The 23,475-nt window shown below is 33.0% G+C and overlaps 3 protein-coding genes across 9 annotated transcripts; 2 read left to right on the forward strand and 1 right to left on the reverse strand.

Moving 5' to 3' along the window:
* Window positions 1–3,866: 3,866 nt before the first annotated feature.
* LOC126768059 (arrestin domain-containing protein 3) lies at window positions 3,867–21,979 on the reverse strand. Its single transcript, XM_050485943.1, has 3 exons — window positions 21,104–21,979; window positions 4,223–5,719; window positions 3,867–4,077 (listed from the first exon to the last, which is right to left on the reverse strand). Exons 1-3 carry the CDS (start codon window positions 21,216–21,218, stop codon window positions 4,019–4,021), a joined length of 1,671 nt encoding a protein of 556 aa, XP_050341900.1. The 5' UTR covers window positions 21,219–21,979; the 3' UTR covers window positions 3,867–4,018.
* Window positions 7,156–17,414, forward strand: LOC126768074 (GTP:AMP phosphotransferase AK3, mitochondrial). Of its 6 annotated transcripts, none has more exons than XM_050485969.1 (2): window positions 7,156–7,245; window positions 16,197–17,414. In XM_050485969.1, exon 2 carries the CDS (start codon window positions 16,300–16,302, stop codon window positions 16,966–16,968), a length of 669 nt encoding a protein of 222 aa, XP_050341926.1. In that variant the 5' UTR covers window positions 7,156–7,245; window positions 16,197–16,299; the 3' UTR covers window positions 16,969–17,414. The 6 variants fall into 6 exon arrangements, with proteins under 6 accessions (XP_050341926.1, XP_050341922.1, XP_050341920.1 ...); XM_050485965.1 differs by lacking the exon at window positions 7,156–7,245 and adding an exon at window positions 14,009–14,225; XM_050485963.1 differs by lacking the exon at window positions 7,156–7,245 and adding an exon at window positions 14,010–14,207.
* Window positions 7,252–11,529, forward strand: LOC126768051 (tetratricopeptide repeat protein 14 homolog). 2 transcript variants are annotated; one of them, XM_050485931.1, is made up of 9 exons: window positions 7,252–7,947; window positions 8,192–8,397; window positions 8,479–8,675; window positions 8,856–9,065; window positions 9,187–9,584; window positions 9,672–9,776; window positions 9,944–10,113; window positions 10,176–10,351; window positions 10,412–11,529. In XM_050485931.1, exons 1-9 carry the CDS (start codon window positions 7,677–7,679, stop codon window positions 11,460–11,462), a joined length of 2,784 nt encoding a protein of 927 aa, XP_050341888.1. In that variant the 5' UTR covers window positions 7,252–7,676; the 3' UTR covers window positions 11,463–11,529. The 2 variants fall into 2 exon arrangements, with proteins under 2 accessions (XP_050341888.1, XP_050341889.1); XM_050485932.1 differs by having other exon boundaries at window positions 10,424–11,529.
* Window positions 21,980–23,475: the final 1,496 nt, after the last annotated feature.

Below are 23,475 nucleotides of genomic sequence, written 5' to 3' on the forward strand. Positions count from 1 at the left end.
AAATACTTGTGTCGCAAATTGTGCGTTAAAAATAACAAAAATCACAAAAATAGATAGTTTCATGATTTCAAAATCATTCGAATATACATATGTATGTATATATGTATTTCGTATAGCTTGATTTTTCATATAAATTATAAGTATTAAATAATTGCTTATTTAAGCTGCATTTGCATAAAAAAGTGGTTTTGAGATTTTTAAAATAATTTACAATTTGTTTCAAAAACACTTTTTGGAGCGGTAAACGGTTCAACAATTACAGTTTTATGGCATACATATCTGTTGTTGTAGGCGCATTTGGGTTGCAAAAAAAACTAGAATTTTTAATAATTTATTATTTTATTTTCAGTAAGTTTAAAATTTTAATTTTCAAAATTATCTTGTTTTTACTTGAAATCTATTGAATTCACAACCATGCACTATTTTTTGGTTAAAGCAAAAAAAAAATCATTTTAAGGTAATTTTCGGCGTTTTTCTGACATTTATATTTTTGGAATAAATATTGTTTTTGACACTTCTTACATAAGACTTTACTTGTTATTACTGTAAGTTATGTAATTTTATAGATTTGTTAGAATTTTAAAACACACTCGAATAAACCTGCTAAAACGTCATTACTAATTAAATAATCTGCATAAAAAGTTTTAATTGAAGTTTTTGCTATTGTTTATTGGATTTTATATTATTATTATTATTATTATTTTTTTATTATTATTATTATTATTATTATTATTATTATTATATTATTTTATTATTATTATTAATTAATTTTATTATTATTACTTATTTTTATCATTATAATTTTTGTTAAAATTTTTTAAGAGAAACAGAAAATTAAAATTTTACGTTTATCTTGATTTTAGTTGGATTAATTATTGATTCTTAATAAAAGTTAAGCCATTTTTTATTTATTTTATTATTTTTAATAATTCATTTATTTATTTATCTTTATTATTTATATTTTATAAACAGTACAAAACTTTTAATTTAAATGTTAAATTATTGTTGTATTTTTATTAATTATTTTTATTTTTTTCTTCTTTTTTTAATTTTTTTTTTTTTTCTATTAATTGTAACTATTTTCACACTGGCAATAAAGCAAGTAAGCAGTCCTTTAAAACGATTTTATATATTTGGGGTACTCACAATGTGTCATAAAGCATCGTAAAATCATAAAATCATAAATTTTTATACTAGTTTAAAAAATTTGTTTTTGGATTGCATACTAAAATAAGTTTACGCAAATACAACTCTGAACGCTATGTTTTCGGATCGTTATAACTTATAACTTTATAAGACTATGTGAAACCCCTAATTATATAAAGTTCATTCGGCAAGAAAAATGGTAATAGAAACGATATAAATTATTTTTAGAAATTTTAACACAAAAGATCTTTAATGTTTGTATTTTTGTATATAAGTAAGCTATAAATTTTTCTTATTTCAAATTTTCGGTACTCAAATTTATATTTTAATTTTAATTATTATTATTATTTTAATATTATAATTTCAAAAAAGACAAATTCCAGTATTTACAACCGATTTCACCAGCAATTTCATTCGAAAAATAAAAACTCTTAAATCAGTTTTCAAAAGTTTTTCACTTAAATTGCATGCTCCTAACGACAAAACTGAAATATGTTGTTATAAACAAAGTTTAGCTAAATAATTGCTTGTAAATAGGTTTGAAACTAACGGCAGTTGTATGGTTTAAGGTTAAGTTTGTGTTTTCGTATACTTGCATATGTTAAACGTACATATGTATGTGCTTAAGGTTACAAACAGGTTTTATTTATTAAAAAGTTTCATTTAAATTCGAAAAATGCAGAAACAAGAGGAATATTTAGTATTTCATAAAGAAATAACAGAAAATTAGAGGTTACTTTCGGTCAACGTTCACAGTAGTATTACTAAGAAAGTACAGTTATGCATTTAATATAATTTAATATAAAATAGAACACACTTTGGAAGGGTATTATCTTAATATTACTGAAACCAATTAATTTTTGTTGTTGTATTGGCTTAATTATGCTTGTTATACTTATTTTAGTGGCATGAGACTTTTAGCTATATACTGAACCGAAACTGGGTTGATGCTAATTTTCAAGCTTTACTTTATGAAGAAAATTAAACTTAAGGTCACAACTGTTGTTATTGTAATTATAGTTAAATTGTAAAATATTGCTTAAAAACGTAAACAAAGTCGCTTTACTTGCATGTTGCAAGTATGTTTATATAGATGTATGTATGTATGTACATTAGACTGGAATAAATATTATATTCTGTTTTGAGTTCTCTTATGACTGCAGTACATTGCCTTATCAATATAAATTTGTGTAACATAAAATCTGTCTAAACTGTATGTAGACGGTTTTTTATACAAATTCACCTGGAGGTACTACAAACAGGGAAAGTTTGCCATTGTCATGTTATCACAAAAACAAAATAAAAATAAATTTGCAAAAATTTTCTTTCCAACTTAATTAAAAAATAATTTAATGATAACCAATTTAACAAATTGATGACTAAAAATAAAGCATTGCATTTTAATTTCTTTTTATTTAACAAGTTCATATATACATATGTATGTACCTCTGTACATATGTACATATATACAAAATCAAATTTTCGAAAACAGTACTTACATATTTTATTTATTATTATTTATATTTCGGCAAGATCGTGTATATGAATTTTTTAATTATGTGAAAATAAATAGTCAATAATATATAAAACAATAAAATGTTTGAAAATAAAATTGAATGTTTATAATGCTGTATATTGAATAGTTGGCAAAAAAATTTTAACTTCTTTAGTTTTATTATAAACCAAAATATTTTGTTGTAAAGGTTTGAGATTCAAAAATCTAAAAGTAAAAAACAAATTGCCTCGACTTTTGTTGCTTTTATATATTGCTATATGTACAATATACAAAAAACCTTTTCTTAACCAAAATTAAGCGCAATGATTTTCTAATAATTAAATACACATACGAGCGTAATTGTTTAGCTATGAGGAATTTTCTGGTTAACATAATTTTCGTAGTGGCTTTTTGACTTTCTTACAACACTGCCAAATTTTAGTTTTAGTTGCAAGCATTGAGTAGCAATATTTTCGCCCAACATAAAGATTGATTTCGACTTTCAAAGCGAAGCTATTTTTGAGCAGCGTATTTTTCATATCTACAAAAGCATATTTGTGTGTATTTTTTTGTAAAAATGCCTATGTAATATTTATTGACTTAACTTTTACGTTTGCTTTGCGTAGGAATTTCAGTTTCGTTTTGCTTTCGTGCACGTCAGTTGCATATTTGTGCTATTTTACATATTTAGTAAAGTAATTATTTATTTTTAATTAACAATAGATAATTATTATTCTCCATGAATGTAGTTTATTTATTGCTTACTTTTTCATATGTCAATGTTGCTGTAATCCAAGCGCTATTTCTTATGTACACATATAATTTGTATCAATTTCGTTTTAAATTTGAATCTAATTTCAATTTAACAATGCATAATACATATATGTATGTATGTATGCATGACATTTTTGTCGATACGAATAACTAACTTACTGGCTAAATACTATGATATCAAGCTTCAAGCCACAAAAAATGAGATTTTATCGTGCTGTAATAGTGTGTAAAAAGCATTGCTTAGTCAGTGGTAATGTCCTAAAACTATAAAGGCTTTGCCTTAAGTGCTAGCATCGAATCGTACATACAAATTCAATTTTATTTATTTATATGCTATATAAAGAAAATATGTTAACACTAAATGTATATATGTATGAGTAGGTTCGTGTATGTTTCTGTAAATTTTGCAACCAAAATGAATCAAACAGTCTAATTTTTTTAATATTTAGTGTAATATTTAATGATTTTTCATTTAGAACAAGAGGAGTGCCCAGCAGGTCCATACTCTACTCTTTCCTGGGTGGGTCTAGTAACTTTTGGCGCCGTAGTGGTGTTTAGTGAATTATTAGTTAAAGTATTTTATATCTGGAAGTAGTTGCAGTATCATTTCGGTGTTTCAGGTGGTGCAGTGGCGGAGCCGAAAAGTTCTTCATAAGATGGTGCTGGAAAAATATTGGAAAATAATTTTCTATATTACATATAATATACTAATTAAGAAAATTTGAAATAGAATTCATATTTGCATTACATTGTGTTTCATCAGCTATAAAAACTGTAAATAAAATCAAGTCTAATCTCTGTACTTACGCAGTTCATGCGCTCCTGGTGGCTGCATTCCATGCAAAAACGACGAACGCGCTGCTGCCGTTGTGGCTGATGTAGAAGATTCCTGGCGCGCTAATGTGCCCACTGTCGACCCTGAGGGCGGTGTGATGGGCGGTGGAGGTAATACGTCTTCGGCTAAACGCATCAGCGAATAACCAGGTGATTCCGATAATGACGGATATGTTGGTACTTGTGCTGGCGGATAAGAGTTGATCATGAGTGGACTACTACTCGGTGGATACATAACATAGGGCACCGTTGAACTGCGCAGACTAGCACGCGCCGAAGGACTATTAAATTGTGGCGATGCGCAAGATTCATATGAAAGATCACCAGCCAAAGCCGGACTTAATGTCGTCGTAGAGGAGTTGGAGGATATGCCAGAGACATATGAAATATCTCCCGCTAAGGCGGGACTTGCCGCAGAAGAATCGGAATTAACTGAACGTAATGAACTGTATTCGCTATATTGTGAGGAGTGCGATGGCGAGCCGATGGATGAATCAAGTGAAGGATAAGTTGCAATACTCAATGGTGTAGCGCTATTCTCAAATGGATTGCCCGCACCGTTCATTGTGACATTCGCTACCATGCCAATGTTAACACTATTACGATTGCCATATCGAGGTGGCGGTCTTGGTGGACCACCAGATAAATTATTAAGTACAGCGGTCGCCCCACTCGAATACATCTTAAAGGGTAAATTAAGTATGAGATTCTTAAAAAAGCCACGTAGCACCGCTTCCACACGCAACTCATATGATATATTTATAACACCGCTTAGCTCATCATCGGACGGTTGGGTCGTAGGCGGTATCATTAGCTCATGTGCAAAGGAACGTTCACTCTTCTTATGCACTGCACCAGTCTCTTTATTGACTAGTGGTACGCATTCCATTTTTTGCACACGTAACGGTACATGACTGTAATACCAGATATACTGTAGCACACTGAATCGTAGTTTCTCCACATTTGTCGTACTGTTATTGGTGACAGTGACACAAATACGCAAAGGTTCACCACGTACCGCTGAATCTTCCGGCAACAATGCCAGCATTGTTATGGGACGTGTACCAAATAGACTAATTGTTTTGGTAATTTGTTTTTCCAATGAGGTGGGATTCGAACGATAACACGGTGAAAGCGGCATATGCTTCAGCACAGTTAGCGGTATAATGTGACGTTCGTCGAAAGTCCATGGCCTTTGGATGACTATACGCAATTTATACTTTATGGAACCGTAACTACCTTTAAAACTAGATGGTAGATTGTACTCGAGTGGTACAGTAAATTCGAAATTATGTTCACCGGGATTCAATTCAATGCCGCGCGGCTCAAAGACGGGCAGTGTGTGCTCATTGTGTGCGTAAATTTCTTTGCTGGAGTAGAAGAGACTTCGCGCTGATTCATTGTTGGAATTTTTACGTAATATTTCTATCCATTTGCATTTGCCTTTGCCAGTAATTTGCACTTTTATAGCTAAAAGTAAAGAAAAAATAAAGATACGCATGTACCATGTATGTACTATATATTTATTAAACAATTAACCGCAATTGTACTAAATATTTTCTCGATATGTAAAAAATAAATAAACAATGCTGATAAATACTTTTAATACAAATTCATAAAAGAAATAATAATACAGAAATTTATTAAGTTTAACTTATGTAGTTAGAACATAAAACAAATAAAAATCACATTTCACTTAAAGTATGTACATATATGACGTATTGATGATAAAATTAAATATACATATATTACTGTTAGTGCATTGCATTCGAAAATAACTTGCTCATCCAAAGTTATTTAAAAAATATGCTATTTTCTTCTGGCACTTCAAATTCAATTGAATTTTCATTGACTTCCAATGCGTCTGTAACAATATCCTCGTCGGGCATGGTTCCAAAGTAGACAAGTTCATTGTCGCAATGAATGTATTCGTTATCAAGTTGGCACCATTCATAGTTTTCACCTTCAATAGCCGCAATCTCATCTGTATCTCGAATTTTGTCAATGGCTACGTAAAATGAACAATTTTACTTTTAACTTGCAGCAACTTGAAATGAAATCTACCTTTTTGAAACAATTACTAATTTTTTGCTGCTTAATTGGAAAATTTGCTTAAACCCGATTAAAATTTGTGGGTAACGGTTTTAACTTTGTTGAAAATTGTTTGCATAAATGCGGTATTTGTCTATAAACGCCAGAATTTGCATAAAAAAATGTAAACACATTCATGTTATGTGTTTCAATATATTCATCACACATATTTTACAGCCATTGCAAATAATTTTCTGCGTGTGTTTGTTGTTGTGTCGGTGCACCAAGAGGAAATATATGCAATTCTTGCACCATGCAAGGGTTTCGCAAGAGCAAGAGAATACCCCTCCTATGTATATTTGCATGCAATGTCACGTAAAAATATAATTGCAACCCTGTTTTAGCTGTCATTTTACATAAAGACATATTACGTCGTTAAATTGTTGAGCAAGGTAAGTTTTAAATAGATTTTATTATTTCTATTTAAAATATAAAGATTTGTTACAGTTTTTTTTGTTAAAAATGTATGCATAAGGTGCGCCAATTCACAATAGCCATGCTTAATAGTCATTCATCACAAATTGACCAAATTAGCCATTCAAATGTCACTAGATTCTGGAATGGGTGCTCTCGTGCCCTTGTATATTTCGGTACAGTATTTTTGCAATCTGCAATCTTGCAAGAGCGAGCGAATACCCCTAATATTTACAAATGAATTTTACCCATCGTAACAGCTATGCGAGCGGTGAACGAAGAAAATCTAACCGAACAATGTTCACATGCACTTTATTCGTTCGCCATGAATCAGATTCATTACATTTTTCATTCACAATAACACACTACTGTGACGCATCGCTTTGCAAGCTGCTGTCATTTTTCTCACAGCCGCACCAAGTAAAAAATATTTCTTTCAATTTTTTGTGATAAACGAGGTTAAGATAGATTTTATAAACGTTCGGTGTATTGTAAGTAGATTCCGCTACTTAATAGAGCCTTTAATCAACCAATATTTATCCAAAAATTTCAATTTATTGTGGTATATACTGGCGAGGTAAAAACGATTGCCCACAGCTATACTCAAAGGAGTGGGCAGGCAAAAGTGGAAGAGAATAAATTAACCATTCGATTTTTTTCAACGCGTCATTTAACAAATAGGAACCGGCCAACCCCACATCGTTATTATTATAATTTTAATTTGATATTACAGTTACCGATATCCCTATCCCTATGTTAATTTAATGGATACTCTTTATCTGTACACTTGTACGTATAGAGGCCAAAATAAACCTTAACGCGTCTTTTCACTTCGTGCAATTTCAATTGTGGAATTTTTACTTGTTTAAAATAAGTTTTATTTAAAGTGAAGTATTGGATAATAAGAAAAATCGTGAACAAAATGAATACGAATTATATTATGCGTGCTTTGAGTTTCCACGGTCAACCCATGCAAAAAATTTGGGATGACGAACGCGGGGCAGGGGACATACAAAAGTGCGGTATACCTGCTTATCCCGACTACTCCATCTACCAGGAAAGGCAGAAATATTTTACATTTCAAGATCGTGCGAAGCGTTTAAAGCTGCATCAATTTTTTGCTCGTAAAGCGCTAGATTTATACGATTCGGAGCTGACTAGTACGGAGGTGGAACCAAATAAAATTATTGAAAGTAAGTTTACGCTTTATGTTGCAAAATAACTTAAATTATCTAGCAACTGCGTACAAAGTATTGATTGTCTTTCTAAATTTGCATTTTTCTTCCGATTCCTAAATTGAACAATTAAATTTATATATGTGTCTTGAGAAAATAGATACAACAATTAATATAAATATAAAATCGATCAACTTGTATCGATTTATTTATTACAGTTTTTAAAAACGTTAATTCACTCATCTTTTGATTTCATTTGCAGATGAACAATACATAGCATCGCTGCCACCATACGAACTCTTCGTCAATAGAAATAAGGATAAGCAAAAACGGTGCCGTTGTATAATGAAAAATATTAATCCAGGTGATATTATATATTGCATGGTAACAAAACCTAATATTACTATGGTCAAAACTCTGTGCATGGGCGAGCCTATGGTACGCTACTTGAATGACCTACCTATCAAGGTAAATCGCTTTCGTCTGTACATATATAGATAGATTTCCACTAAATAGATGGTTTTCATATATAATTTTTCAAACATCAAGGCTTATTTAACAAAAACCGAATTGGATGGTAATGATAAACCGCGTGTTTTCAATAAAAACGATTACCTTCGATGTGAAGTATTGGAAACATCTGTAGATGCTGAGCGCCTTTACTTGACTTTGGAAAGCATGAATGAAAAAAATAAAAATATCCCACTTGGTGTAATAACGTTTGCAGATTTGCCAAAATACTATCGGTATGTACAATATATATGTAAGTAGAAGTAAAAAAGGAATAGCAGATTATAGAACAAATTACAAAAATAATGAAAAAAAAACAATTCGCTTCAAAAAAAATTTGCTATTTCTATTGAACTTCTAAACGAAACGAAAACTAATTTTTAATAAGATTTTTCGCCATCTGATTAATGTTAAAGACATATTGATTATAATAACTTGGAAAAATTTGAGGATTACATGCTTAAATCTAAGGAATTTCTGAATCCGAACTATGATATGCTTTATGAAATCAATGGCTTAGATGTGAATGAAACTTACACATTCATGTCTTCATTGAAACATCCATTTCCGCGAGATGAATATGCCAAGGAATTGCGCCGCACACAAGCGAGCAAATGGGCTTTCCGGTGAGTGCTTTATGTTTACCACATTAATTAATATTTTCTTTTTCATTGTAGCCTTATGATACAAATTTAATACAAATAAAGCAAACATATTAATAACAATCTCATCAAACAAACATAACAGCTCGGTTGCCGAAGGTATTGAACATTTCAAGAATGGAAATCACGTTGAAGCTTTTCAGTGTCTTAACAAAGCTCTCACCATTGACCCGCGTAATGTAGAAGGCCTGGTCGCGCGTGGTGCACTCTACGCGAACAAGGGCTCATTTCTCAAAGCCGTAGATGATTTCGAGAAAGCTCTTAAACTTAATACTTATCATGTAAACGCGCGTAAATATATGGGCGAAACTCTTGTGGCGCTAGGTCGTCGCTATGAGGATGAAAATCGCATAAAAGATGCAACCAAAGCATACCAAGATTGTTTAAATATTATACCGAATCATGAACAAGCGCGTTTATCGCTCGAAGCAATTCAACAGCGCTCCGGTAGTCAATATTTTGAGAATTTAGCACATCTACAAGGTAGCGAAATCACTTTTAATTTTCTACTAATTCGGAAAATGTATATAATGTATAAGCGTGTTTGATTTGTTTGTTGTGTATGTAAAGGTGAAGAAGAAGACACTTTAGAAAAGGAAAAAATGTCAGTACGAAATTCTTCAAGTGACGATGGCTCAACGTCCAGTGATAGCGGTTCGGAAACTGAGCATACAGGTAGGATTATTAATTGGGCAAAATTTAAGTAACCGTTTTTTATTTCTCTTTTATTTAGCCGCTTATTTAATGTTGAAATATTTTTGGATGTATTCTAAAGGACAAAACTGTGTTAAAAAAAAAAATATTTAGCCATTTTATAAAAGTACGCTGCGCTCACTTTTCAGATAACGAGGATATTGGAAAGGAGGGATCATTGTCACCGCTTAGTAAACGCATGGCTTTGCATGTGGCCAGCCTACAAAAGGAGGAAGAGTCCAAGAAACAACTGAATCAACCATTTTACATGACAGCATATAATGTACCGTCCGCCACAACGCATATTAATGAATTTCGGGTAAGGCAACACATTTCGTCATCAATCGTAACGCTTTTTTACAAGGGCTTTCATATTTTCAGCTGGATGACGACGATACAGGCTCTCGTGTGCGGAAATTATTGCAGGAAGCATCGAAACACAAGAAGGAAAAAAAGAAAATAAAAAAGAAAAAGAATAAAAAGACGAAAAAAGTTAGTCGTAAAGAAAAAAATGCAGCCAATATATTGAGCAAAATTAATTTCCAGGAAGCTTACAAGTAAGTTTTATTATATTTCGTTAACTATGTCATTTATTTATCTGTGACACAAATAACCAGAGCAATCAGCAGCATGAACATCGAAAATAAACTCACCGAAAATTTGCAAAAATATGAAAAAACTATAGCCGATATTAAAAAGCGTCAGGAGGAGTTAGTGCAATCCATAGAAGCTGGCATGACCGACCGCAAACGTTCTGAAACGCCGCCGCATGTATCCTCAAAGCGTTCATCAAAGCACTCCGCATCCAACTATCCCGCTTCTTCATCCTATTATGCATCTTATCCAAGTACTTCGGCCGCCGCTGCAGCTGCTAGTGCAGCCTCATCTAACGAGCGCACAAAATTTTCATTTCAAATCAAACGGCCCGTTAAGGTGGATAAATTTGGATTGTTTCGCGTGGCTACACCATTGGCACATCGAAGTCCTTCATCGCGTTCTCGTTCACGTTCACTTACACCATCACGAGAACGTCGTCAATTTACTCGAACTCGCAGCCGCAGTCTTAGTCGCGGCCGTTACCGTTCACGTTCGGGTGGTCGTTGGAATCGTCGACGTTCACGTTCACACTCCATTACGTATGATGGGGGGCGCCGACGTGGTTCACGTAGCAGACGCTCATCACGCTCCTTGTCACCTCACCGTCGTTCTCGCTCATCACGCTCCTTGTCACCTTACCGCCGTTCCCGCTCTCGTACTCCAAGTCGCACACGTTCTCGTTCGCGTACGTTGCATAGCCGGCGTGAATCGTCTTACGGAAAACATACTTATGAGCGTACTATTAGTAGAGGTGTTAGACCTTCACCACCCCAACAGGTTAACTCCAAGCCAGCTAAGCCATGGCCAAGGCGTGGTGGAAGAGGAGCAGCACGCGGTGGTGGTTTTGGAAATCGTGTATGGCGTCGTGAAAACGCTGTCGAAGATCGAGATTCTAATGGACGTTGGCTACACGACAAATATGAAGGGGGAAGTCAAGCAAGCAAAGTGGATGATGGCCCGTCAATAGAGGAAATTGACGAGATTATCAATAAAGCGCAAAAGGAGCGAAAACAGGAAATCATACAACGCGATAAGGATATATTAAAGAAGCCCACAGCAGGCCACTTTTAATTAAGCATTCTTATAATATAAATGTAACATTTAATAAAGAAATATACACATATAATACATACATAAATACATAGGAACATATGTAAAATGCATGTTCGTAGTTTCCTATCATACAATTAGCTTAAATTTCACACGCGTTCCTTTCCTCTTCTTATTTCATACCATATTTCATTATAAAAAGTCTTTTCGAACTAACAAAAGCTGAATAAAATAAAGTTTAAAAAAATCTATAATCAATAAAGATATGGCGTATTCTTTATAATCTAGTTTATATTCCCTAATTGCTGTAAGAAAGTCTAGAGAGTATGGAATTTTGTCCTCCAAGCATTAAACGAGACTGCAAAAGTTGTTCCCACGACAGTCGGGTCCAAGTAACCGGAACGGGCCAAAGTTTTTTTTTATCCGGCCAAAGCCTACAACAACAACTGTAAATGTTCCCGCGACAGTTCGGTCGGAGTAACCGGTACGGAGCACGAATTTTTATCCGCCCAAGGACTGTCTACTTGGCACGACTCCTCGAAATTACTTCAGGAAAGTTTTCGTCATTAAACAACTGTAAATCTTTCATTTCCTACGAATTGGATCAAAGCATGGTTTGAATTCCCACCTGTGCCATCCACTCTAGGTTTGAAAAAGTACTTCAATCAGCAGGAGAATTATTCTAACTTTATAAAAATTTGTTTCGAGGATTTTGTTCCATTTCCTTCTAACGAGGCACTCGACGTGTAAAAGATTTGTTAACTAACGTAAAATTACATTTTTTTTATCGACCATATGGGAATTAAAAATAATAACAAAACCCAGTATGTTCCTTCCCTCGCAACTGTTAGAAAATTCACATTATAACATTCATATTTATAGAATGTGAATATTTACCTCAAATATTCAAATTTTTTTTTCCCGCGGAAAAAATGGCAAAATGTGCTAAAATTGCCACACTTCCCACAGTAAGTTTCTTATATATGTGTTAACTAATCTCAATAATCAGCTAATTAGTTCCAAAGCGTTATATATACACCAAGCGTGTCGATTTAACAAATAAATATTTTGTTTTTCATGCATTTCAATGTGAGTTACCCAAAAACCAATATTGTTTGTTGACGAAGACCTTTCGTTACTTTTGTTGTTGTTACAAGTTAAAAAATATTTGCTTAAATGGTTATTGTGGGATACAGCTGTAGCTTATTGGCAAGGATTGGCATTGGAGCAATCTCTATTTCTTCTTTGATCTGTATAAAATTTATTTTTCAATAAACCCTAATGTTCACAAAGAAAGAAACTGTGATTTCATTCAATACTTCCGAATTCGCTGTAAAAATATTTAGCAAGCTTTATCTTAAGAGTACTATGTCTCGTTCCATCCAAAAACCTTATTTGACTTTTTAATATCAAGCATAAAAAGAGATGACAAAAATATATTTAAACCGTTTTATAAGGATTTCTCCCATTCTACCCATATATCGGAACATTGCAGCTTTTGTCCACCGGCCGATTGTAGCCCAAATACAAACATCGAAATCACATACATATGTAAATATTTGGCCGAACTTCTGCTTTTTGTTTAGCCGCGAACTTTTAACGAAGAATCAGGGGTAGTAAGAATTTTAGGCCGCTTTTGGATGGACGATATATTTTTACGAATATCAATACCAATTAAACACTCAAAGTTCTTTAAATTAATATTTTTTGCATAACCAACCTTTATGCAATTGCAATTTTTGACAGTTGAGCTTCAAGCGGAAGTCGCCCATTAAGCTAACTGTCAATTAGGATTTTGTGTTAGCGGCGAAAAGTTTTCGAAGAAACAAGGGTTTAAAACTTTTAAGCAGCTTATAGATGAACGATACATATTTACGATAATTTTTTTAAGAAAATTAAGGACAACCGTTAAACTCACGAAAACAATGCTAATTAAATCCCATGATAGTCGAGTCTAAGCAACCGGAACGGTTCTGGATTTTTATCCAGCTAAGAGCTGTCAACTCGCCACCATTCCTGGAAATTACTTCAAAATATTCTTGCCGCTACAACAACAACAAACAGCACGATGTGTTTATGATGTAAAATAATTTTTGTAGAACCAAGTTAAAGTTCCTTAAATATTTTTTGCATAACTAACTTTTACTCAATGCCAATATTTCCAAGCGGAAGTCGTTCATTAAGCTAACTATCGATTACGAACCGGTAATGAAGACAGATTTTGCTTAAGGAAAAATGGACATAGCATAAATTTAAAAAAATCCATATATGTAAAAAAAATATACAAATTTGCGAAAACCATATGAATTGCCCTATGACCTCTGCTAATAAAATAACACCATGCGATAGCGAGATATTGACCAACTCTGTCGTTCACAATAAGCACCTGGAAAGAGGTGCATTAAGTGTACGAAGAGAGAAACCTACGCATTTGCGAGTAAACACAAGTTATCAAAGTACAATAACTATGTCAACAGAGAGACACGAGCCCCAATAATGCGGGTGACAAGCAACAAACTAACGTATGTACATACATACAAACACATCTATTGACAAATGCCAAATCCCTTACTAACTAGAGCAACCCAATTGCCTGGCTGCCTACAACGCTATAATCAGTCATTGCCCGGCCGCTGGATGTGCGAGGAAGCAAATCGACACGACGCTCTTGGTGGATTGGAAAAATAAGTTAGCGAGAAATTAAGGCGTGCAGAAAAAGGAATTGTACAACAAAGTGACAAAAGCGTAGAAGAGCGTGTAGCTAAAGTACGTGCATTTCAGAATGTAAATATGTAATTGTGAAGTTCATAAACAAACAATAGCTGTAATTAGTTTGTAGGAAATTCAAAACGAGCGGAGCTTTAAATATGAAGAAATCACGAAAACTAAGGAAATTGTTTGTATTCTTCAATATTATGAAATCTAAGAAGAATTCGTGTGTGTCTGTGAAAGTGCAGCAACTAAACAAAAATTGTGAATAATTGCGAAATTTATATAAGCGCAGTGTATATGAGCGCATCGCAACATTCCCCTGCTTGCATGTAAATTTGCACAGTGTGAGCGTTATAAATATAAATATAACAATTTAATTACGTGAAAGAACGTATGCCAATTGCGAACTATTAATATGAATTGATATTGAATGCGCAGTGGCGCTTATAAAGTTGTGGAGCACACATTTCCCATCACTACTAAACAGTACGACCAGTGGCTGTTGACGGTGGTTCTGGTTGTAGTGCCTTTGCCGTTCTGAATGCTTCAAGTTCAGGCTGAACTTGTTTTTACAAAGCCGTTTGGACTTTGAGCGTGTGGACGTGTGCGGTGTCAGCATTAATTTAGTTTATAATTTATGCAGATATAAGTACGCGCTTTGAGTTCTATACTACAATTCCGGTGGCTGAACACATTCAGTTGTGTGTATGTATATGCGCATTTTTTTTATTAAATTACATATGAATACAAAAATTTTAATTTATATACACTATGATGTACTCAACTTGTGTACCTGTGTAAAACTTTATGCTAAATGGAACAAATATAAAAAGTTATTTTATCAAAATCGCCAAAATGCTAGCAAAACGCGTTGATCAAAAAAAAAAAAAAAAAGAATGATAAGAGTGACAGCAAAGCTTGACTAGTAAACAATAAAAATTTACAGTGGTAAAATTGAACAACTATAGAGTTAAAATTTCGGGTTTTAACAGCTTAATGAATATTTTTATTTAATTTTTTTTTTTGGGAAATAGTATACAAACAAGGAATGATTTAAATCAGTGTCCCGAATTTCGAAAAATTAATTTGGGAAGTAAATCGCTTGCATGTTTGCTACCCTTTCATGAATGTATTCTGAGGATTAAATGAAATTGAATCCCAACAGATACGAAACGTTATGTATACATACATCATGAGTTCCACGATTTTTTAAGGACATTTTAAATTTAATTTCATATATTAGCTTTAACATGCTAAGATGGTTTTTACTCCATTAAATTTGGCAATTACCACACCTTAAAACTAAACTTTTAAAATATTTGTTGGACTTGTCAATCCAGAGTTTAGTATACAAATCCTTCTGGATTAAATATTTACATTAGTGTACATTCTAATACTTTATGTGTCAATAGTGCGTTATTCTCGATAATATGTTCGGAGGTTTATGAGTTAGGAGTTTTCTCAGGCCGTGAAGGCCACGAATGATTTAGCTTTACCCAGCACGCAACGCGTGGAGTCGAAATGCAAAAAGATTTAGAAGTTTTAGATTGAAGATACATACATATATGCTATAGTTCGAATCATTGCTGGAAAAGCTGAAATCCCAAAATCTTTCATAATATACATAGGTATTTAGTCTGTCTGTAACACACACTGTGCGAAAACGACTGCGCGTGGCAAGTGAATTTTTATAAATTGTTCTTACTATTTTATAAAAAAAAAAAGTATTTTATCTATGGAAGAAAGTTAAATCTTAAGATAGAAGCTATAATTTAAACCTACAATTGACTTTTCTTATTAGTTTAAGCTAAGTTGGAATAAGTGATAAATAAATAAATAATAAGGTTTACGACTAAAGATGAACATGCATGAGCACATATGTGTGCGCCTGTTCACCCACTTAGCGCTGCTCAAAACATTCAAATGTATTGGAACACACAGGAGTATAAATATACATTTACAAACATACCAACAAAGCTTAGAATATATTTTGCGAACCGCTTATCAGTTATAATTACTTTGGTATTTTCACTTCACTTTCAGTTGCTCTCGGTGCGGCAATCCAAACACAGTATCATTTGGACAGGCGATCGGCGTGGTCACGCACAAACTAACCAAATAAAACATTAACAAGCACAAATCAAATATGCTGACTAAAGTCTTCCGTATGGTGATGCTGGGTGCGCCCGCCTCAGGTAAGGGTACAATCTCGAAACGCATTGTCGAAAAGTTCGGTTTCGTACACATTTCACCCGGCGACATGTTGCGATTGAATGTGGTGCACAATACCGAGTTGGGCAAGAAGGCGAAAAAATTCATGAACGAGGGCAAACTGGTGCCAGATGATATTGTAATGAAATGTGTGCTCAGCCGCATTACCGAGGTGGGCAACAAATCGTGGATGCTCGATGGCTTTCCACGTACATTGGCACAAGCTGAACGTTTGAGCGCTAGTGAACCATTACATGCGGTTATTAATTTAGAAGTGCCACATGATGTGATCATTGAACGTGTGAAGGGACGTTGGATTCATTTGCCGTCCGGACGTGTTTATAATGTGGGCTTCAATGATCCCAAAGTGCCGGGTAAAGACGATGTGACCGGTGAGGATTTGGTGCAACGCGATGACGATAAGCCCGAAGTGGTGGCGCGTCGCTTGCAAGTGTACGAGGAGATGTTGCGACCAGTGTTTGACTATTATCAGAAACAAGAGCTGATCACTAACTTCAAGGGACGCACTACCGCTGAAATATGGCCGCAGGTGGAGAAATTCCTATTGGAGAAGACAAGGTCGGCAGTTGCCAAGAGGGTTTAAGGCTGTGAGACGTTACCAAAAAACGTTAAGGATATGTTTATGCGAGTATTGTAGTTGTGCGCTTGTGGGGAATACACAAAGCCCACTTTACTTCAACGTGTTGGAACCAAGAACAATAATTGTAAACGTTAATTAACGATATATACATTCATTAATACAAATGTACAATATACATATATAAGCATATGTATTTAATAGTTATGTGCTGCTCTTTAGGTCCCGATTACTAGTGTAGTTTTACATATTTACATATGTATTATTACAAATATATTGATTTAATTTGTATATAATTTTTTTATAAACTAATTTGTATGAGTATACCTTTTTCGTGTGAGTAGAAATTATAAATGCTAACGAAACAATAATTTGAAAAAAAAACGAATGTATCAGTAGTTTTAAAGAAAATAAATGTTTATATGCCATACAAATTGTATTTGCTTGAACAATTATCTGTCATGCTTTAACTGGCACATAACGGTTGTTAAAGAAATGAATTTTCTGGTTGTCAGCTGTTAACAGCTGTTACAATACACTTTTTAACTTACGAAGGTGGACCGATAAGTACCCAGCCTCACCAACCGATGCCGCAATAGTGCAACAGTACAGTGGAAGAAGTTGACTTTATCCTGCCACGGAGAAGGCGAATAGTACCCTATCGATCGGAAAGTTGATATACACCGCTTTTTGTAATATACAAGGGGAGATCATCGTCTACCTGGTGAAGCGCAATAGGTCATAGCACTCTACGAATTGGGATGATTCGACGCCGAATTAGAGAAAAAATGGTCAAAAATATTTGCAAAGAAAAACGTGCTCTTCCATAATGACATTACACTGGCCCACAGCTAGACTGTGGGTATGAACTGCTGTCCTATCCAGCGTATTCTCCAGTTTTGACCCTTTGCGACATCCTTTTGTTTCCAAACTATTCAGACTGCCCTCGTATATTAAAGCATTTCTTATAGCATAAAGCAACAAAAGGCATTGGCAGCAAAATTCCAATAACATCTGTTTGATAATTTTAGCTTAGACGTTGATAAGGCTTCAGCTGCTGCAATCACGACCGTTGTGTTTAACGCAAGTGGTGTTATTTGTTGTTTTTAGTTATTTTTTGCTATTTCGCACATATTATATTAACTAGGCATATTATAAATAATTTGTAGATTTTCTGATAACTAAATGCTATACATTTGTGTTGAAATGGGTTTATATACGATTTGGCTTAAAGGTGATAACAAAGTTAAAGCAATATATGACACAAAAAACAAATATGTACATATACCTATGTGTGTACTGTACATACATATGTATGTACATATCGTCACCTAAAATGCAAAATAACGAATCATCAAAAAACTCGAAATTGAGTATCTTATTGATTACGACTCACTACTTCAAATTATATACATAATATTACATATGTCCAAAATTTTTATATTCTGTGCTCACGTATAAACCAGTTTTAACCAATATTAAAAATGTTTTTCAATCTTGCTCCATTTTATTGCGTGTTTCATTCACGTCACTGTAAATTTTCGAAAATGTTGTTACGTTATTTTGCATTTTAGGTGACGATATGAATATGTATAGCACTGTAAACAGTTGATATCACCGGCTTTTGCTTCTATTAATGCAATTGCAAAAAGATCATAATGCCATATAAGCATACTAAGTACAGTGGTGGAAGAAATGATAGCAGCATAAGCTTAATGTTCACTTTCGTAACATAGATTCGTTTTGCGTAGGAGAAAATGCTGTTGAAATAATCTCATATTAAAAATAGTGTGTTTTTAGGCGCACTTACGTACATATGGGCATATAGACATCAACAAAAAATTAATGGTATTTTTATAAGACATATAAATAGTACTGGAAGCTAAATATCTTATATTTAAGTTATTTTATTTATTAAAAAATACAATATTTAAAATATTTGCCACTATTTCAGAAATTGCTTGCTTCATCGATTTTGCTTTTATTTATTTTATTTTATTTTTTAATTTTCCAAATTTTTTAAAAGTATACTAAGCATTAAAAATTTATTCTCTTATATGCATCTAATTACAGAAAAAAACTATGAAAAAGACACAAAACAAGAAAATATAAATATATGTATGTACATCTTATAGTTTTTATTATTTTTCCAACACTGCACATATAAACTGGCAAACATTAACTAACCTTCATACTGAATAAATATTTGAAGAGAAAACATCTTTGAAATTCCCAAAAAAAAAAAAAAATAACTGAATAATGTGGACAAACTTTTGTTGGTCCATGGGATAAATTTTTTATGTGCCCTTAGGCCAATTAGAAACAATCATATGTTATAACATACTATTTTGCGAGACTATAAACGATATAAGCGATGTCCGTAAAGAATAAGATCTTATTTATGCCGAAAAAGTAGGCTCATTCACCGCGACACTTTGCATTTTGTATCATTTTCGTAAAATAAAATATTTATATGTTAACATGAGTTTTTGAAGAGAGTATTGTACATACATATATAATAGTTGCTACACAATTTGTGTTATCTTCAGTAGATTAATTTTCAAGAGCAAACGAATATCATTGATAGAATGCGTGTATATTTATTTATAGTCAATTTCAATTAAATGCATAGTAGATTATTAAAGGACAAGAACAACTTATAAATAATTTATTATTACCTCAGCTAAACAAATTGACGTAAACTGATAACACATTGAAACAAAAAAAAAAAAACAATGCGAGTAGAGTGTTGGAATAGATTTGTCGCTCTAGTATATTAGAGATTTAGATTAGATATAATCTCGTTTTTATGTGAAATACTTTGAAATTATTAGACGCGTGATTAAGAGGGAATTTCCTAAGCATTAAAACATTTGATGAAGTGGTATTAAAACAATAAACTTTCGTTCATTATATCATATGAAATTTTAGACGAACACTTTCATTGTTCGTGCATATCACATGATATCAGCTGATAGAGAATTGCGATTTTTTAACCATCAGATTTTGGACAAATCAGAACTATGGTAGTGTAAATCACTATCAATGGGATAGATTAGCATTCGAATCGACAATTATAGGAAACCGAAGATAGATTCAGTAATAGATACAACAGCTGACAATCTACACATTATGTAGGTCTGAACTTTAACCGATCGTTGGTATTAATTATTATTGGAGCTACAATTCATATTTGCAAGTAAAAAATTATGAATAGCACGTTAAGCTGCATGAAGATTTAATAAAATATATTACTATATACATACATTAAAAATTCTAAAGTCAGCTCAGAAGAATTAATTATTATTATGTAGCTGTTAATCTGTTTATTATCGCCTATGCAGGAAAAAATACTTGAATATATACTTAACCCACATTTTTAGTTCCGTTTCCTGTTCGAAAAGTTCAAGAGTGCCTACATTACATATCTGACAAATGTAGGGTGTTGGTTGGCTATTGCAAAGCAACAAAAACAAACACCTGCTAAATGCTTCTTCTTAGCCGCAGCGCTCATTCACGGTGAAATCAAAACAAAAAATAGTAGTATACGAAGCTGAGAGAGTTATGAATGACGTTTCTAATGAGAACAAAACAAAAAAAATAACAAATCTAATAAATATATATATGTACATACATATGTGCAATACCAATAAATTCAAGCAGATTAGTTTAAAAAATAGGTTCAAATATCTTTTCATGTTTGTTTCTAAATTAAATAAGGAACTAAAAATGTAATTAAAAATTTCCAGTCATAATAGCTTCACTTGATAAGTAGGCAATTAACTCCAGAAAATACAAAGCATTCATGGCTTAAACAAAAGAATCTTTAAAGTAAATGTTTAAGTACTCTGAGTCAAATACATAATGGTATATAAATGCTGATGATTCAGGTTTTCGTAGAGAGCTTGGACCATTGCAGTAAAGTTCTTTTGTTTGAAAAACGTATGTGTTGATATTTATGCATATGCATGTGCGTATGTGTAGCGCTATGTAATTCTATGTGAAATGCAAAATAATCACAGAAATTAATTCAAAAACTTATTGGGGCTCTATAGAAAAATATGTGAATGCATACAAATGTACATAGGCATTTAGAAGTGTGGCATAATAAATAAATAATATTTTACAATCATCTACATACCACGTATTTTTGTGCGCTTGGTTAGATTTAAAGAGATTTCGCCTTTTATTGTTTCGCCCGCAGAATATACTTTTTCCGGGTTGTTTAATGTTATGCGTAACTTCTCCGTTGCCATTGCAGATTCACCACTTCCTTTTACACTTGAGAGAGCCTTATCTTTCTTTCAGAAAAATGCCAATTTATATATCACGAAACTCACTAAATTTCGATTGTGATATTTGTTGGTTGAGTTCACTTCATAAGTTCGTTGCCTTATGTTTCTCCTTTACTAGCTAAATTTCAGGCAAGGCTAAGTTAATGCTTTCGGTATTTGGCATTTTCGTTTCTTTTTTATATTTATATTTTATCCAAAAATAAACACTTTGACACTAACACTACACAAAAACAATGGTACGTGCACCCGCTCCACCGCCACTTTCTCCACATACGCACACTAGATTGAGTTCTCGTACCCCTTGACCATAGAAGATTTCATCTGCTTACAATCGGCAATCTTTATATTTCTTTTGTATTTTTATAAAGACTTGTTCGCATGCAATTTAACGATTAAACTTCCTTCTGCTACGCAAGCTACCGAATGCACTTTGTGCAATTTTTATTGTTCTTCCAGCGCAAGAGTTTTGAAAGCAAAATGCGAAAGTCTTTGCCAATGTAGGAATTTTTGCTCTGTTCTTTTCGGCGCTCATTCAATTCTGCTCCACACCTTTTTATCGCATCAATTACTCTTTCATGCTACCTTATTTCATACAATACTTTCAGTTTGCCAGGTATTGCACTGAGGCCGCCTGCTACAAGAACTTATCCACTCATCCACGAAAAGAAAAATTCCCGCATTCATAATTTTCTCTGCAAATATAAAACAATACCATTCCTCTTACTATGTGTTACCGCTATCCAAAGTGTGTGCATGAAAGAGATGAATAATATTTGGAAATTGCTAATTGGAACAGCTGTCGAACAGTGTTGCCGTGTCTCAGTGTATATTCCAACGAATGCGAAATATAAATGAGTGAAGAACATAGGCAAAATATATTTTCATATATATAATAATGAATATTGACATTTTTTATATGAATTATTTCTTATTCTTGTTCCACTTATATAAAAAGCTAACAAATTTATTGGAGTCAACGATCGTTTTAACATTTTGAGTGAATATTTTAAAGCAGACACTGCATATATTTAGAATACTATTGTGAACTGATTTACTAGCAACAGAAGTAAGTGCAGCGTTCCTAATAAATAATTGGGGTCTTCACCCAAAAATCATTTTGTCTTAACATCAAGCGTATCGTTAATAGACAAAGGAAAACGAAAGAGGACCAAACTATGTACAAACCGCTTTTTATAATTGTTTTCTGTTATTTAAAAAAAAATTTAAAGTTCGTTAAATTTTTCCGCTCGCTTGCCACTAAATTAATAACTACATATGTATATTGCTGCTTTCTCACGGATTATATTCTGTTAGCAGAACACTCAGCTGCAATTTGAGTTCCAATTATCGTTATAACCTTGAAAAAATACGTTATATTTGCCGTATGATTAACGGTTACATATAATCATCTGCTGCTCTAAATCAAATTCAAAAATATTTGGTGAAACCAGAAATATTGCCAGAGGATAGGAGTTGGTGTAATGATAATTTGGCATTTTAAATATGTACGACTCTCTAATTCACTCCATGTACTTCTACTATTTACTCATACATAGATACACATGTAACATATGTTAGTCTACTTTTGCCTTGAAGAAAAAAAAACATTTAAAAAGTATAATAGTAATAGTTACTCATAAAAAGCCTAAACTTTTATTATTTCACGTAGCAAACTTCAAAATTTGTGTTTGGTTTTAATTTTAAATATATCCACACATTTACATATAAAGCCAGAGACACATGGTGGGCTTAAATATTATTAATCACATTTGCAGCATTATGCAGATTGTTGTCTTCTATAAAACTGGATTTAGCGTGTGAGATCATTTACGATATACTCTCAAGAGCCGCAAACTACTTACTTTATGGCTATCACCGGTAATCCAACACTACTAACTACATAAACATATAAACTTTAAAAGCTGTTCAACAACAAAAAACCGTGTGCGTATTTGTCATTAAGACGTGAGTCTAGTCTTAAACGAAAACTTGTCTTCAAGCGTTTCTCAAATCTCCGACCCAAACGCAAATAATACTATTGAACGAACCCCTGTAGAAAAATTTTGTAAGAATGAACTATTTCTGAGAAATATTGTAAATACAACTGAAGAGAGACTTGAGACTGAAGAGAGAGAGAGAGAGATTTTGGCCCTCAATTCGTATATTTTTTTCTTGGAGATGCACCACGGACGATGTAATCCATTTAAAGAATCCACTA

Source organism: Bactrocera neohumeralis, chromosome 2, assembly GCF_024586455.1.
Source record: "Bactrocera neohumeralis isolate Rockhampton chromosome 2, APGP_CSIRO_Bneo_wtdbg2-racon-allhic-juicebox.fasta_v2, whole genome shotgun sequence".
NCBI lineage: Eukaryota > Metazoa > Arthropoda > Insecta > Diptera > Tephritidae > Bactrocera > Bactrocera neohumeralis.

Coding starts and splice junctions, on each gene's coding strand:
- LOC126768051 (XM_050485931.1), top strand. CDS start 7,677: ATGAATACGAATTATATTATGCGTGCTTTGAGTTTCCACGGTCAACCC. Junction 7,948..8,191: donor ACCAAATAAAATTATTGAAA/GTAAGTTTACGC, acceptor TTTCATTTGCAG/ATGAACAATACATAGCATCG. Junction 8,676..8,855: donor GATTTGCCAAAATACTATCG/GTATGTACAATA, acceptor TTAATGTTAAAG/ACATATTGATTATAATAACT.
- LOC126768074 (XM_050485969.1), top strand. CDS start 16,300: ATGCTGACTAAAGTCTTCCGTATGGTGATGCTGGGTGCGCCCGCCTCA.
- LOC126768059 (XM_050485943.1), bottom strand. CDS start 21,218: ATGGCAACGGAGAAGTTACGCATAACATTAAACAACCCGGAAAAAGTA. Junction 5,720..21,103: donor CAAGCGCACAAAAATACGTG/GTATGTAGATGA, acceptor CTTTACTTTTAG/CTATAAAAGTGCAAATTACT. Junction 4,078..4,222: donor ACCAGGAGCGCATGAACTGC/GTAAGTACAGAG, acceptor ATATTTTTCCAG/CACCATCTTATGAAGAACTT.